This window comes from Rhinolophus sinicus, chromosome 15, assembly GCF_057876585.1.
Source record: "Rhinolophus sinicus isolate RSI-liver-muscle chromosome 15, RSI-T2T, whole genome shotgun sequence".
Classification (NCBI taxonomy): Eukaryota; Metazoa; Chordata; class Mammalia; order Chiroptera; family Rhinolophidae; genus Rhinolophus; species Rhinolophus sinicus.
The window spans coordinates 7,583,302-7,599,112 of NC_142515.1; the positions used below are offsets into that span (position 1 = coordinate 7,583,302).

The window sequence follows — 15,811 nt, forward strand, 5'->3', positions numbered from 1 at the left end:
TCAGGTTCAGCTTGTGCTTTCTGGGAACTTAGAACAAGACAGTTTGGGAGTTACATCCTTGGGAGTTGAACTGTCTCCCTTTCAGAAAGAGACCTGGTTTCTTGACTGAATTCAGCAAGGTAGTGGCAGCACGTCTGCATTCACCCCTCTACACTTAGCCCCACGCCTGATGCAGAGCAGGGGCCCAGAAAATCTTTGTGGATTGACTGCATGATGCATGAGGTCAACAGACCCTTATTTAGTTTGAAGCGCTTCAGATGCAAATGCAACTGTCCTCAAATCCAACTTGACGAAGCCAGGACAGCCAAGTACAGTTGTTCATAACACCGGTAAACCGCACAGGGTGATTTTGAAATCACTGGGAAGATCAACTCTTGGGTTTAATGAGGAGCCCACTGACACTGTAATCATCTGAGAGACATTGCAACCAGCTGTTTGTGGAAAGGAAAAGAAGCACGCCACAAAGCAAAGTATGAAGAAGTATTTTAATAGCTCAAACTCAAAGTCATTGGGCTCCCAGTTCTGAAGAGATTCCCCAAAGAGGCCACCCTGGCTGGACTGGAAGCCAGTGTTCAGCCTCCCGTGGTCTCGGCTCCCTCTGGGTGCTGACTCAGAGGAAAGTTTACACACGCCCCGTGCCGTTCTGGCTCCCAGGGGACCGTCCTCTTATCTACGCGTTCTATCAACTGCCTTGGTTGGGCTAGGACGATGACTCAGTTAAAAGAGGAGACAAATGTTGACTGTCTAAGCAGGAACAGTCCAAGCTGGCAAGGAAAAGCACACTGCATACATATGGTACAGAAGGGCGAGTCTCTGCCTGAGCATCTACAACGTTACATTGGTTTTGCCTGCAAATAATCAAGGAGGAGTCTGTTGGCCGGGGTGTTTCTGCTGAACAAGGAACATGGCAGCCCAGAGTCCATGGTGTCCCATGCCACCAGCCGAGTCATCGTGCATCATCCACCAGAGAGTCCTTGAGGCAAACATGAAGTCCAGCTCATGCCTCTGCCTAGGGGTCGATTTCTTCGGGAATCACCGTGATCATAATGTCTTCATTGCCCCTGCGGACAACCATGTTCAGGGTGCTCTCCTTTTTAATGACGTCACTGACGTCATTGGCGGAGACCACCGACTGTCCATTGATGCTGATTATGACATCATTTTCCTTGAGCCCACCACTGCAACACAAAGGGGAACACAATCGTGATGTTTCCATTCCTCCTGGTCTAACTGCCACGAAAGGTGATCGACTTTACCTTGACAGAGGCACAGTTTAGCACCTGAAAGCCCAGAGCAAACAGGGTGTGACGATGGTTAACTCTTGCGAGAGTGGCTTAAACCACCAACGTCTGCATTACTTCCTTCCGAGATTTTTTTAGGTTAAATGCCAATCATGTCCATTGCAGAAATGCCTGCCAGCACTTGTATGATCTGTGCCAGATTGACCACGAAGGAGGCAAGGATGTACCAGATACTATCTACCATGTACCATGACCAAGGCCGACTTTCTTGTAATGGGTGTCATAACTCAGAACAGTTCCTACAGAGATGGGCAGAGTGGTTCTATCACGTGGCACTTTGGTGTTATTTTTGCTATAACTCTAGCTCTCATGTATGACAGCCTCAAATAGGCTGTCATGGTCTTTAATCGTCTAGCATAGAGGTTAGCTAGCGTTTTCTGTAAAGGGCCAGGTAGAAAATATCTTAGTGTTTGCCGGCCATACTATCTTCTGTCATTACTCGACTCTGCCATTATGGGCCAAAAGCCACCATAAACGATAGGTAATCCACTGGGTATGGCTGTCTTCCAGTAAATCTTCATTTATGGACACTGAAGTTTGAATTTCACATAATTTTCATATCTCACACTATTCTTATTTAAAAATTTTTTCAAACATTGAAAAATGCAAAATCTATTCTTAGCCCATGGGTGGTACAAAAGCAGGCAGCCTGCCAGACCTGGCCCCCAGAAAAGAGTTTGCTGGCCCTGGTCCTGAGCTGAACCAGGCCCGACCAGCAGGACTGACCAAGGACACCCAACCATTGGGTCCAGGACCCTCACAATCACCTGAGTGGACATGGAAAGAACATGGCCCCCTCCCCATGACCCCCAGGAACCACAGGGATATTAGGAAAAGGGAAAATAGTGCAAACTCACGCTTCCGCTGGGGTATCGGGAATCACTTCAATGATATACGCTCCGGAAAGCACGTCCGGGAAGTCTCGGTGACGGTCCTTCAGCTCTTTGGCTTTGCTGCTTGGGAGAAAAAGCACCTGTGTGAACATCAAGTGCCAACGGGCCTTCCTCTGCGGAGACCCAGCTCCCACCTGGCTTCTCCTTCTGTCTCTGATTCTAATGTAAAACTCCTCCAGGAGTTCTGATTCTGCTTTAAATTGCCTCTCTAGTAGAGTCAAAGACCTACTGGATAACAGTGAGGGAAGTGTTTCATTATTATCATTAATTTTATTAGTTAATTGATAGTAGCTACCACTTAAAGAGTCAGTACAGTATAGCGGCTGTAACCAAATCGTTCCCCAAATCACAAGCCATAAAATAGAGCTGATTTGGAGCCTCAGCTTTGGCACTTTCTAGCTGTGTGACCCTGGGCAGTTGCTTAACCTCTCTGTGCCTTAGTTGTCTCACCTGAAAAATAGGGATGATGACAGTCCTGTACGACATAGGGTTTTTGTGAGGATTAGATGAGATCATCTAGCTAGAGCACCAGTGCCGGGTGCAGAACAAGCAGGTGACAAATAGTGGCTAGTGTCACTGCAGCTAGTGATTATTGCTACCACCCATTAGTCTGAGACTTAACATACATGAAATCACTCGGTCCTCAGCACCCACCAAAATGCCTGTACGGTTACCCTCATCCTGGAGAGGAGAATACTGAGGAGTTCAGAGACCAAATCGTTCCCCAAATCACAAGCCATAAAGTAGACCCGGGCCTGCACCCAGGAACTATACCCATAGTTCCAAGCAAGAACTGGTGCCCATTTTCACCTTGGCAAATCAGTCCATATTCTGGAGAGGTCATGGGTATCTAACCTACAGTCTTGTGTTCATAATTAATTAATAGTTCGTTAATTATAATAATACATATTAATATCTATGTTACTATGTTCTAGTCCTTGCCAGCTTCATCCACAACAGTTTCAACCATGCCCTTAGTCACCAGGACTCCAGCGATTACACCAGATTTTTTTCATCAAGGGTAAAACACCAGTATGTTATGGGCCTGGCAGCCACATGCCACAACTTCCACCGGCTCGGGGAAAACAAGCCCGTCAGTCACACTGGGCCTGACCCGCATTCCTGGAGCCACAGCCCACATACAGCACACGGCCAGGACGCTCTGGGGCTGAGGGAGGCGCTTGGGGCACTCCCGGAATGTGCGTTTCAACAGACCAAGTGGTGAGAGGAAGGCCTGAGGCAGAGGGATCAACAGTCCCTGCTGTTCAGGCCTGCCTTCAAAGAGGAGGGTAGAACCTTCTAGAAGGAAGGACCCACTCAGAACACAAAAATAAAATGAAAGGCACAAAAAGAGGTCAAGGATAATGACCCCTTGTCTCTTTCCAAATGTTATTTCATTTTAACCAGAAACTTATGGCAGAGATATCTTAAGGCAGCAGAAGGCTTTTTCTTTCAGGGGTACTAGTGAGCACCTACTGAAATTCAGGTTTATTTGAATTGAAGACACAGACATAAACGTCCTGTTACCCACCTGGATGTGAGCGACATCATTCGGATGCCAATATACTTCTTCTTGGTGATGGTTTTGCCTGGTGTGACAACAAAAGGACAACAAAGAGGTCAGCCCACTTGGTGGCTGTGTCGGAGATACCGGGAGCCATGAGATTCAATCCCCAAGTTTGCAGTGAGAAGTCAGGGCCATGGGGGCGTACCCTGAGGCTGTGGCTCGGACCCCTATCTGCCGTAGGGGTCCTGCCTTGGAAAGTCCTGCCATTTCAGTTAATGGCCAAAAATCTAGGCGCGACCCTTCATCGACTCCCTCGTTGCCTCATTGTGACATCTGATAAGGGTTCTATCCCTCATACAAATCCAGAATGTGCCCCCTCACTCCCCCCCCCCCGTCTGGACGACTGGGAGAGCCTCTTCACTGATCCCCCAACTCTCACCCACCCCTACAGCACAGTTTCCCCCCAGTCCTGACAGTGACCTAAAGACATCAGCCAGATCATAAACTCCCATCTTCTTGATGCAGTTAAAATGCAACCCCAGCCCCTCATCACGGCCTGCTGTGACCCTGGCGACTTCTTTCCACTTCTACACGGGCACTGCGTCCAGCCGCACAGCCCACTCTCAGGTCCTATGCCCGCTATACTGTGCCCATGGCGGAGCCTGGAACCAGCTGTTCCTGTCAGAATGCTGTCTCCCCACATCCCTGCTGGCTCCCTCTCCTTCACGTCTCAGCTTGGGAGGCATTTTCTGGCCTCACTGTCTCCACTGGCCGCCCCTCCCCTCACTCCCTAGCCTGCCACCCTGCTTCATTTTCTGGGAAGCAACTTGTTGTCATCGGAAATTACCTTATTTGTTTGTTTACTGTCAGCCTCCAAAGAGGAGAGGAGAACGTAAATGTTACACCTGCAAGGAAACCCCAGTCTGACCCAGAGCAGATGGGTCCAGAAACATTTGTGGAATAAATGATCTCCCTGAATCTCAGTTTTCTCATCAGTAAAATGGGACTAATAATACCCCCCTAATAGGGCAAAAGAATTAAATGACACAAATGAATAATGAAGTAAAATGATGTATAGAAATCACTTAGGACCACACCTGGCACACATTAAACTGTATGAGACATTCACAGTCATAGGTCAAAAATGGTCAAGCATCTATGACATAAAACTGGGAGTTAATAACGTGCATTCCTTCCCCTTCTAAATATGCACCCTTCTAAATATGCAAGTTTCGGTGGCTCATCAGGTGTGTCACTTCCTGCCCCCAAGTCCCCAAGAAGCAGCCAAGCCTCAGGCCTGAATCTCCCACCAGCTGGCTGCCTGGGTCTCTCTTTACCTTTGGCCTGTCGGTCATGGGACTCTGTTAGAAATTTTTTAATCTTATCAGATGGGATTGCGAAGGAGATGCCAGCTGTCACTTTCAGGGTGTTAATTCCAATCACTTCACCGTCCTGAAAAGAAAGATGGAAATGGCTTATTGAATCCACGAAGGTTTACCTGGGGACGTGCACCAAGAGAATGGCGAATTTGCGTAAATGAAGTCTTTGAGGGAGTTGGGGAAAGTGACAGGAGGAGGTTCCGGGGTTGAAGGGGGGAGGCAAGGCTTGGGCAACGTTAAGTCAAGCTCAGCGAGGGAAGAGCCAACACACACGCACACACATTCTGGGCTCGGTCTTCATGGTGCTGTAAAAACAGCTTCAAGCAGATAGTTTCAAGACGCACACGCACGTTTGTTCTTTTCACAGGGAGTGTGTATCTAAAACCTCTGAGTCCTTTAGGTGGCTCTCCACACCCTCCTGCTCCTCCCACTTTGGTGATCTTAAGATTCCTTTGCTGATATCAGGAGAAACAACCACAGCCCTTAGGGCTGACATGCTTCACTGGAGGAAATGCAGTCTGGACTCACACAGCAGCCTTAGGGGTGCTGCATGGGGCCAAGGGGTGCTCATTCTCGCCTCATTTCCTCTGCTTGTCTCGGACGAACTGTAAGTCACGGAGGAAGCCAGTTTACAGGGCGTGCTTCAATTCAAGATAAATTCACAGTTTACTGAACGCTACTCGATAGGAAATGATCCTGGAATAACAAGCTTGCCTCACGCCATTCGACCATTATTCTGAATCCTATTGTTAAACGGTTTGTTCAACTCAGACTTAAAAGGGAAAACAGCCAAGAGAGTATAAATCATTCTTGGCACCTCCGTAGCACTGAGAATTCAGTCCCTGACTCCAAGGTGCCAACCAAGGGGCATTGCCATCCTGGGCCTTGCTCAAGATGGCCTCAGTTTCACCACCTGTAAATGAGAGTTGAGCTGGAGGTCCCCTGAGCTGCGCCCTCACTCTGACAGTCTGATTCTGAGGCTTCTCTTTCTATGCTTACGTATTTAAACACAGGCTTAAGTGACATCTTGGTGAGCGGGGTAACTCTTCATTCCAGCCAGGTCTTAAGCGAGGGCTTCTGGCCAAGACAAAGACCATGGACAAGCCAAACAGCTCTTCCAGCGGCCTTGAGACTTCGTTTGAAGGACTGTGCCTTTGTGTGACAGGACAGAACTGCTGACATCTTCAAAACAAAGACCTGTCCCTTTAGCTACTCCTGCGTTGGCCCTGAATTCCACTGCATACACTTATAACTTTGAAACATGAGCATGTCCACTGGCATAACATTTCCAACCCTCAACTCCAGCATACCTGACTCCTTCCAGAAAAGATAAGGGTAATTTGCAAGGATACAGTACATTCACAGAGTTCATTTCAAAAGAATTAGATAATGTGTTTGGCAAATGCATGTCTGAAAAGAAAGCAATAAAAAAGCATGTACATAGATTTTTAGAAAGGTCTTACCAAGTTGACTAATGGGCCTCCAGAGTTTCCATACTGAAATGAAACAAAAATTAAAAAGGTTATGAGTTGATGTCCCTATATGCTCCAAGCTACTTCCTTGCCTGGCAGTTTCCTGAGTGCAGATTCTTTCCTGAGATTTGTTCCTGTCAATCTAATATTTTGCTGGAAAAAAGGGACCTGAACCATTTTCAGAAAGTTTTAGATGTGCCATAAATGGGAATATTCTTTTTTTCCCCTCCAAAGCCCAGAGGCCAACTATAAATTCCCCAAAACATTCAACACAACTTCTCTTGGCAGCAGGCTGGCTGCCCACCTGCCCAGTATCACAAAACGTCAACCTACACAGCCCCGCAGCTGTGTGATCTCTACTTTGCTGCTGGGGCTAGAAATCCACATGGTTTGTTCTCTTTCTATTACTTCAGGCAGATCACAAGAAAGCTTGGGAATAACACCTACTACAGGCAGCAAGTGCACAAAACACGCTGTTTCTTATTTATTAGACAAATGGGGGGGGAACATTGCTTTTTAGAAACGTCAACCCTATTGGGAGACAACTGAAGTGGAAAAAAGTGATTGAAAAAAGATTCCATTTATGAGATTGTGTAGCGCAACCCCTGGCCTCATCAGACATCGAATAGTGTTGCAGCAAGGCTCAGACTGCGCCCCAAGACAGAGCACACACCTCCGGGGGCTATGGAGCCAGTGCCAGGGCGAGTGGCCCTCCTGCCACAAAGTTGCCAAAGCAGCCCCACTGAGGGTCCGCTGCCCCTGAGGGAGGCGGAAGCTCCTGCAGGCTACACACCTTGGCAAATCTGAAGTCCCCCTCACAGCAGGCCCTGGAGATGGCAAACGGGCGGAGCACCAGCCTGCGGCCTCATCTGCTGTAGGGCTTCAAAGGGAACTCCCTGCACAGCACCTTGACGTTCTGATGCCACCCCAGCTTCCTAAGCCGGACTTTCTGAAAACCCGCCCCGACCCCAGCGGGTGGCAGCAGCCAGGCTCACGTTGATGATGGCGTCTGTCTGGATGTAGTCCATGTCCGAGTTCCGGAGCCCCAGCTCTTTGCCGCCACGCTGGGTGGTGCTGACAATCCCGGTGGTGACTGTGTTTTGCAGGGAAAACGGGCTTCCAATGGCGACCACGAACTCTCCTGGCCGCAGCTCTGAGGACCGGCCAAGCAGCAGCACGGGCAGCTTTCCCTGGAACCACAAGGTGGGCGTTGCTGTGTTCAGTGAAGTTAGTGGAAGGGATTCGCACACAGATGTCGTGGAATGCCAAGCAGTGGCGGGGCACTTGTAAACACCAGGCCTTTCGGAAACTGAGGTCAGGCCTACATCCCTTCTGGGCTGAGTGAGGCCCACACCCCTTCCCACCCACAATAATCAATACTTTTTTGTAAGCTGTTGTGAGCATGAAGCCACACGCCATGGAAAATGTGGGAAGGTTACTAGAGGCCACCTCGAGGTCAGCACATCTTGAAGCTATCAGCACAGACTAACGCTGAAACCCTGAGATCCGGAGACAGAGGGAGACACATTTCAGATTTGGGGCAAGACTGCCGGGGGCGTTCTTAGAGCACGAAACCCCAAACCCCAGGGAAGATCCTGAGCCCACACACCCCTGGAGAAGGGAAAGGATGCAGCCGCCCCACTTAGCACAGGCACATCCTCCCGAGTCCTGGGGGGTCTGGAGCACGGACTCAGTGCCATTCTGGTGAGAGGCAGGGGTGGGGTTGGGGCAGTAGAGCCTCCACGACCCCCACATACCAACACCTCCGAGGAGGGCTCTCTCCTCGCCTGAAAAAGTCCTCCACCAACCGCCTCTACCCCCGGCCCAGGCAGACTGATTAACCCAGCAAGTCTGACCCCAGATGCTCTGTGAAGGCCAGGCAGAGTCGAAGCCCCAAATGACTCTTCAAACCAAAATGGGACGAAATACAACCAGCTTGAGTCACCAGGCCAAGGAGAGCAGCACTTCCCACTGGGAAGGCCTCAGGCCCTCCCCTTCCCTTCCTTCCCAGAACCAAGGAGTTCCTTTTGCCTTTGTTCTCTGAATCAAATAAGCAGCTGCCCCAACAACACGGGCCAGGTCCAGAAAGCAAAGACCTAGCCCAGGCCTCGTGCTAAGTGCAATTCAGGGGTCCTCATGTCTGTCCAACTCAAAAAAGAAACAAGTGGTAAAGTCAGCACCTCCTCTAGCTGATGAGGTAGGGTGATCACAGGGCCCATTTAGCAGATGAAGAAACTGAGGCTCTGAGTCACTGGGTGGACCTGAGACACAACAGGGATTTCATCCTGGGGCTGTGATCCCAGGCCCAGACTCTCTCATCCAATACACAGCACCTCGCCACAAAGACCCCCTCCCCACCCCAATAACGAAGGTGCTGCTCAGGAAGACGCTGGGCCAGAAAGTTCACGGAGGAGGATCTAAGACCTCAAACTGACTTTGAGAGAGACACATGAGAAGGACTGCCCCTCAGACCACAGATACTGAGAGGCCCACTAGAGCCCTGTGGTCAAGAGCACAGACCCTGGGCCAGGCGGCCTGATGAGGTCCTGGCCTGAGCTTACAACCAGTCGGGTCCTCAGTGTGCTCATCTGGAGAGTGGGAATCACGTTGTACACTTGTCTCATCAGTTAGTGGTGAGAACTAAGTGACATAAGATCTGAGCCGCTCTTTGAATACACCTGGCTCATGTTAAACATCGTGTGTCTGTTAGTGTTATTTCTATTATTATTAGTATTAGTATTTCCCAATGGGGGAAACCCCACCAACTAAACTCCTACAAGCTAGTTTGCGTCACCCAGTGCTCCACTCAGAAGAAGGCTGGTGGCCCAGGTCTACCCCCGACCGCAACTCATTGTCTTAAGGTTGCCTGAGGTCAGAGTGCATGGTGCTGCTCTGGAGGGGGCAGGCCCCAGGCTCATCAGCATCCAGGCACACCAGCGAGCTCAGCATAGCCTGTTTACCCTGGGCCGGCGCCAGCCAGCCCTGCCAGAAATGACTTCATCCAACAGTCGCAATGCGGCGGGTGGGCAGGCGGGAGTCAGGGCTGGTGACAGGGGAGGCCTGCTGGGGACACTCCCATTCCTTCAGGGCCTGGGAACAGCCTTCAGGGCTGGCTTGAGGGATGGGCAAGCAGACATAGCGGAGGCTCCGGGGGGCTGGGTCCAGCTGGCTGCCTAAGACAGCAGTTGCTTTTTACCAACTTCAATGCAGGAGATAAAATTCAAATACAGAAAGGTGGGCCCAGCCCACATCAGTTCAGCCACAGGCTGGGAAGCACCTCAGAAAGTTACGTGGCAGGACTCGCCGTGGAGATCTTAATGAGAATTTGCTCATCCCCGCTCCTTGCCACTCCACCTCCGCCGCCTGAGTAGGGAGCCAGAGCCAGGCTCTCAGGTCTCAGGGGAGTTAGAAGGCAGAGGAGCCTAGACAGTGCTCCCTGGACGGCTTCTTTTCCAAGTCTGAGTTCAAGCCCAGAGGATGAGATAAGGAGGCAACTGCTTGGTGGGAGGGGGTGCAGAGCTGTGAGGACACAGGTGACAGACCCCCACAAGGGCACACTATCAACGGCCTGTGTGCTGCTCCATCACGTTGGCTGGGTAGGGCCAGGCCTCCAGGGGACGCCCAGAGAACCCCTTGGACAAGCATGGCTTCAGCGCAGTGAAGTCGTCCACACTAGGGTGACCACACGGGCTTGGAAAAGTGGACATCAGCAATACAGCCCCGAGTCTCCCGAAAACTGAACACAGAGGAGGAAAAGCAGTCACAAGTGCCATTTAGTCAAAGCTGCACCAGTGGGCAACACCAGCTCTCACTATGTATAAGCTTTTATTCACTCAAACATTTCAGATTATGAACAACTATTTTAAGACAGAAAAACACATACCAGAGTGGGGGGGTACGTTATAATATGAAACCTGAATTGAAGAAATGAACAATTTTACTTCCCAGATGACAAAGCACTTCCATGACCAACTTGGGAGTTAGGGCATATTCCCTTTCCCCACCCCATCCCCATTTTACAGATGTGGAAACTGAGGCTCAGAGGATTGACTTCTCACAGCTAATGAGCAGCCTGACTGAACAAGAAAACAGGCTTCACAGTTCTCAGACTTGCACTCCTAGGATATATTAACCTAGAATTCTAATTGCAGGCAGAACTCTTGGCAAGGGAGTGACATGGGACAGAGGTGTGGGCCCAGCCACATTTATGCATCCCCATGAAGTCAAAATGCCTTTTGGGGGCGATTTTTTTGGAAGCCGGCTGGCCTGGTGAGCATCAGTTTCCCCAGTCGGTTTCCGATCCAAGAGGGGTTCATTTCCTGCCGCCATCCTTACCTCAGGCCTGTCTGCTAGGCGCGGCTCTATGTCTGCACGCCAAATTCCTACTCAGTGAGTGAGGATTTTATTCTATAGCTGTCTAGACACAGGCTCCATGGGGGCACTTGGGGAGATGAAATGCAGATAGGGCTGGAAGCACAAAGCCATGCCCGGCCTTGACCTGCAGGCGTGAAACGGGCTGCTCATTCCTGGTCTAACCCTGCGCTGCCGTCCGCAGGCTGGTTCCCGTGCTGCCCACATGAAAGTCATTTCAAGACTCCCGTCTGCAGACGCTGTCTGATCTCCTTTGAAGTGGGCCCCAGCCACAGGCCATCTTGGAGATGCCAGCCCTTCTCCTAACAGCCACTTCTCACATCTCGCCATCTCACTGGAGCCTGGTATCATGCCTATGAACTGAAAGGCAGACAGTCCTCCACTCAGCAGAAGAGCAGGGGGAGGGGGAAGAATGGGGCACAGTCCCGTTCAGCAGGTCTGGGTGCGTACCAAAGCAGGGGGGTGGGAGAGCTCCCACGGGGCAAAGGTAAAACTCCGAGTCCATGTCAGAGCTGAGCTGGAGCCCTCGGGCCCCACCCAGAGAGCCTGTCCATCCCAAAGTAAGCCCGTCACGCTGCCAGTGCTCAAGGTCACGCTCATGCTCACGAGAGGGGGCGCCTGGCAGGCCAATAGAAAAGAGGGATGTCCAGGCCGAAAAGCATAGCTGCCGGCAGTCTGCAAGTGCTCAGTAATGCTAATGACATCCTCACAGGAGAGCCAACCAGCATAAGAAAACACAAATCCCCCTGACACCTGAGGTGTCTATCCACTGCCACCCAGGTGGATGGAGAAACAGCCCGGGGAAGGTGTCAGAAGTCCTGGGTGTGGACCCCACAGCTATGCTAAATGACCAGATACTGGCCATAGGCAGGATACTAATTGTGTGGTCGATGTAATGCTAAGACTTGGAAGAGGCTGGGGCACACTGATTAAAGAAGGCTCTTGCCGTTCATTTAGATCACGGCAAACAAACACCAGCCAGCCGGCCTGGCAGCACCGCTCCATGGAGCACTGCCACCGCGAAAGGGACCTTTCTCGACAGAAAGAGAAGCCTTCACTGAGCACGCGCCACATGCCTGGCACGGTGAACACAAAAGGTCAATGAAACCCACCCGTGCCCTCCAGGCTCACTGTCTGACGGGTAGAGAGTCATGCAAGCCACCAGGACACACGGCAGTAAAACGAGACGAAGTCCAAGTCTCCATCACCAGAGCGAGCTCAGCCCAGAACCTTCCAAAAGGGCTAAATAAAGAGCAACACTAAAAATGATTTGGGCGTATCGATTAGGCTGTTTTCAGAGCAAGTAACAGAAAACCCAACTCAAAACGGCATAAATATCCACCTGCTCAGGGCAGGGTGGTGCCAGCGCTGATCACCTCAAAGGCCCAAGGACAACCTAAGAAGAGGCTCCTTCCTTCTTTCTGTCCCATCAAGTTCAGCCTGTTCTCACAGTCACAAGATGCTCATTGCCACGCCAGTCATTACAGAAAAACAATGCCCAGTGGGAGTAAGGATCTTATCTCCCTGGTGTGTCTCTTCATAAGAGCAGAGAATCCAAAAGGACCCAGCACATTCCTCGTGGGTCATCAGCCAGCATCCGGGTGGAAAGATGCCCTCAATCACCCACGGGCGAGGGACCCTGGGACTGCCTCAGGCCCCTCAGGATTTGCCTGCATCAGGAATGGGATGGGGCAGGGGTGGACCTAAAACAAACCCGGGGCTCTGCCAGCAGAGAGAGGGAGGCTGCGGGGTGGGCAACCATCAGAGTCCACCGAAGCTTCGGGGAAAACGGTTCATTTTAGAGTGGTGATCCTAGTACATAACAGTGTTTGGAAAGGGTTCTAATAAGTGTATGCTCTTTCATGTGGTTTTTCAGGGGGTGGGGACAAGAGGAGAAGTCTGCTTCAAAGGAAAGCAGTGGTCTCGCAATTTCTGTGGGGTCAGCAAGATACAAGCAGTCTGAGCAGAGCCATAGGCAAACTCAGCCCTCGTACGTGCCCTAAGCGCCTCGGGCTCTGTCATTCCCTCGGCCTTGACAACCAGCACCCTGTGGGACAGATGGGACAGGCGTCGTGCCCATTCTGCTCACCAGGGTACTGAGGGTCCCACACCTGGGTGGTGGCATTACCGGGACTAGACTCCTCCATTCCAGCCCACTCTGCCCACTGCCAGGTGCTCTGAGCACATGGCTTGATGGCCAGTGAGAAAGCTGCTCTGTGCCCAGACTGTTCCACAGGGGCAGGTGATGGGAGCAGAAATGACACACAAAGGGCAGTGGGGGAGTTGAAGAAAAATCAGAATAGAGGCAAAGCAACTTCATGCGTCCCCAGCGCCATGCTGGCTTTCTGATGGTGGGAGCCTGAATTATCCTCAGACAAGCCAGGCCGGGACGTGGAGGCGGCCTGCATGGTGCCACCTGCCTCATGGGCTCCACATGTGGCCTCTGGCTGAAGGTGAATCACAACCGCTGGAATCCCCCAGGGGAGAAAAGCTAGGCCTGAGCTGAGCAATGCCCCCCAGGCTGATGGCTTGCTTCCAGCTTATTCTCCAGCATCATCCAAGGGGGGTGCAGAATGAGGACTTTAGACAAAATGCACACCACACACACACACACACACACACACACACACACACACACACACACACACAGCTACCTCGCCCTCCATGTATCCTAAGAGCGCACTGTCCAAGGAAGCAGGACATCTGGATTGGGTCTTGTTCCTGTATTAACTCACTCCGTGACCTTGGGCCTCGATTTTACCACTTCTAAAATAAGGAGGTTAAGCCTGGTGATATCCAAGGTCATCCCAACTCTGACAATTATGGTTCTTTCCAGAAGACCTGGCTGATTCTAAAAAACACCTATTAGCAGACAACGGTTAAATTGGTAAAAATCAAAACAGGCACCAGAGGTCTTGGTAAATCTCTTCATGCAATTCCACCACGGGGTCAGACGGTCCCCTGCGAACTCCTCCGGCCATGGGAAGAGAGGAGATTCCTGGAACTCTCCAGATGCTGGCTCAGCTGGTAATCATCTAGAAAGGACTCAAAACGATGACCCAGCCGCACTGGGTTTTGACTGACAGGCCTGCAGTGCTCATTTCATCGCAACCTTATTCCCTGAAGCTTGGAGTGAAGAGCAATGAAACAAACCAGTGAAATTAAAGGAAAAACTGGCAACTTCATTTTAACCTAATGAGGGAAGTCAACTGTTTCTTTCTCTTCCTTGAAAAGTATCAAGTGCTCCTGTTACAAAAATATTTTTGTTGCTGAATCTGCAGAAGCCACTGTGTCTGCCAGCTGCCGAGCCCCTCGTTTTCAAGGGGCTGGAGCTGCAGACTGGTCGTGTGTGTTGAGGTTTGCTTCAAAGGCTAATATTGCAGCAACTGGCGGTGACTCAACTCAGTGATTCAATGTGCCTTCTGAAAACAGTTATGCTAACCTTTCATTTTCTTTAAAAAATACGCAATGGGGAAAATAGCACGTCCCCCGTACCCAGCAAGAGGCAGTGTCATAGAGCTTGCATGTCTGCTGAGGAAAAGCAAACTAGGCCGCAGAGGATTTGAGGGGGGATGTGAGCATCTAAGACTTGCCTGAGACACAGGGATCCAGCCTGGTAAGGAGGGAAGTGAGCCCAGGAGGGCTGAAAAGGTGAGCAGATCAGCGGATTGTGGACCCAGATGAACCTCGGAGTTGCTGGAACTGAGCTACTGGGGGCAGGGCCATAATTTGTGGAGCTCAGGGCAAAATATGAATGTAGATCTCTTGTTCATAAAGCACATACAAAGCATCATTAAAGGTACTGAAATATAAAGCTTTTCCTTTTCTTCCACATTCTCTTTCTCTCAACCTGCCCTGATGGCTTTTTATTTGCTATTTTAATGCGACACTCCCTGGGGCACGAAGATATTCACGGGGTGCGAGCAGACTCCGGGGACCCCAGGACTCAGTGCTCTGCCTACAAGCTACTGGACAGCCCCATGCATCGTGCGCGACCAGGAGGGGGAGGTCGAGCCAGGCATCTCCCCACCCCGAGGGCCTACTGCCCCAACCCACAGAGGGTGGACAACCCCTAGGGCATTGCAACTTCCTCCCTCACCAGGACACACTAGGTACCTGGGTGTGGGGGAGAGGCCTGGCCCCGCCTTGTCGCTGGCAGAACGCCAGTGGCACCTTCCACCCAAGCCCTGCTACCACCCGTTGTCCCCAGATGCCATGGAATGTGCACACCCAAACCCAACTCTCCCCTTGCCCGCACTCCCTGCGCGGAGGAGGGTGGCAGTGATTGTGTGGGGAGGCCTGGGGTCCCAGGGAACAGGGGAGCTGGGAGCCTGAGAACTCGTCCCGGGGAGATGGGAAGGCAGCAGGAGGAGGAACAGTGCGTGAGCTAAGGCTCCAAGCCCCCGGCACATATTCCCTCGTCTCACTGGACTTACACAACACAAATTCAAAGACAAAATGAAGACAATGACCTCAGAGCATTAAACCAGCAAGCAGGGGGCCCTTCTGAGCCTCGGGCCTGTGAGGACACAGGTCACATGCCCATAAAGCAGCCTTGCTGGGGGAGAAGGTGATGGGCCAAGAGTGAGATGCTGGGATTCGGATTAGAGATGGTGGATGTCATCAGTAATGACGAGGTCAAGGTGATGACCAAGGAAGGGTGGCTTCATGGAGCAGGTGAGCAGCAGGCGAGACGACAGAGCCGAGGGGCCCGGGCAGGGAGGATGCGCTACATGGACGGAGGTCACCAACATAGACAGCACTCAGAAGAATGGTGCCATCAAGCTGCCAACACCCGTTTCCCCAAATGACATGTCACTGTTGCTGAATAGGGATGGGAGACGTGGAACAGATGGGACAAATGGGAAGGTGGGCAGGGGTGGCAGGG

General features: G+C 51.3%; 1 protein-coding gene across 2 annotated transcripts in view; it reads right to left on the reverse strand.

Moving 5' to 3' along the window:
* Positions 1 to 471: 471 nt before the first annotated feature.
* HTRA1 (HtrA serine peptidase 1) overlaps positions 472 to 15,811 on the reverse strand; it is a 50,028-nt gene continuing 34,688 nt past the window's right edge. The window contains exons 4-9 of one of the 2 annotated variants that reach the window (XM_019752951.3): positions 7,548 to 7,742; positions 6,544 to 6,576; positions 5,039 to 5,153; positions 3,726 to 3,783; positions 2,159 to 2,254; positions 472 to 1,178 (exon numbers count right to left, since the gene is read on the reverse strand). In XM_019752951.3, coding sequence (XP_019608510.2) covers positions 1,010 to 1,178; positions 2,159 to 2,254; positions 3,726 to 3,783; positions 5,039 to 5,153; positions 6,544 to 6,576; positions 7,548 to 7,742 — 666 coding nt within the window. In that variant the 3' untranslated portion in view covers positions 472 to 1,009. Of the gene's footprint in view, positions 1,281 to 2,158; positions 2,255 to 3,725; positions 3,784 to 5,038; positions 5,154 to 6,543; positions 6,577 to 7,547; positions 7,743 to 15,811 lie in introns of both variants that reach the window. The other variant, XM_019752953.3, reaches the window with a different exon arrangement.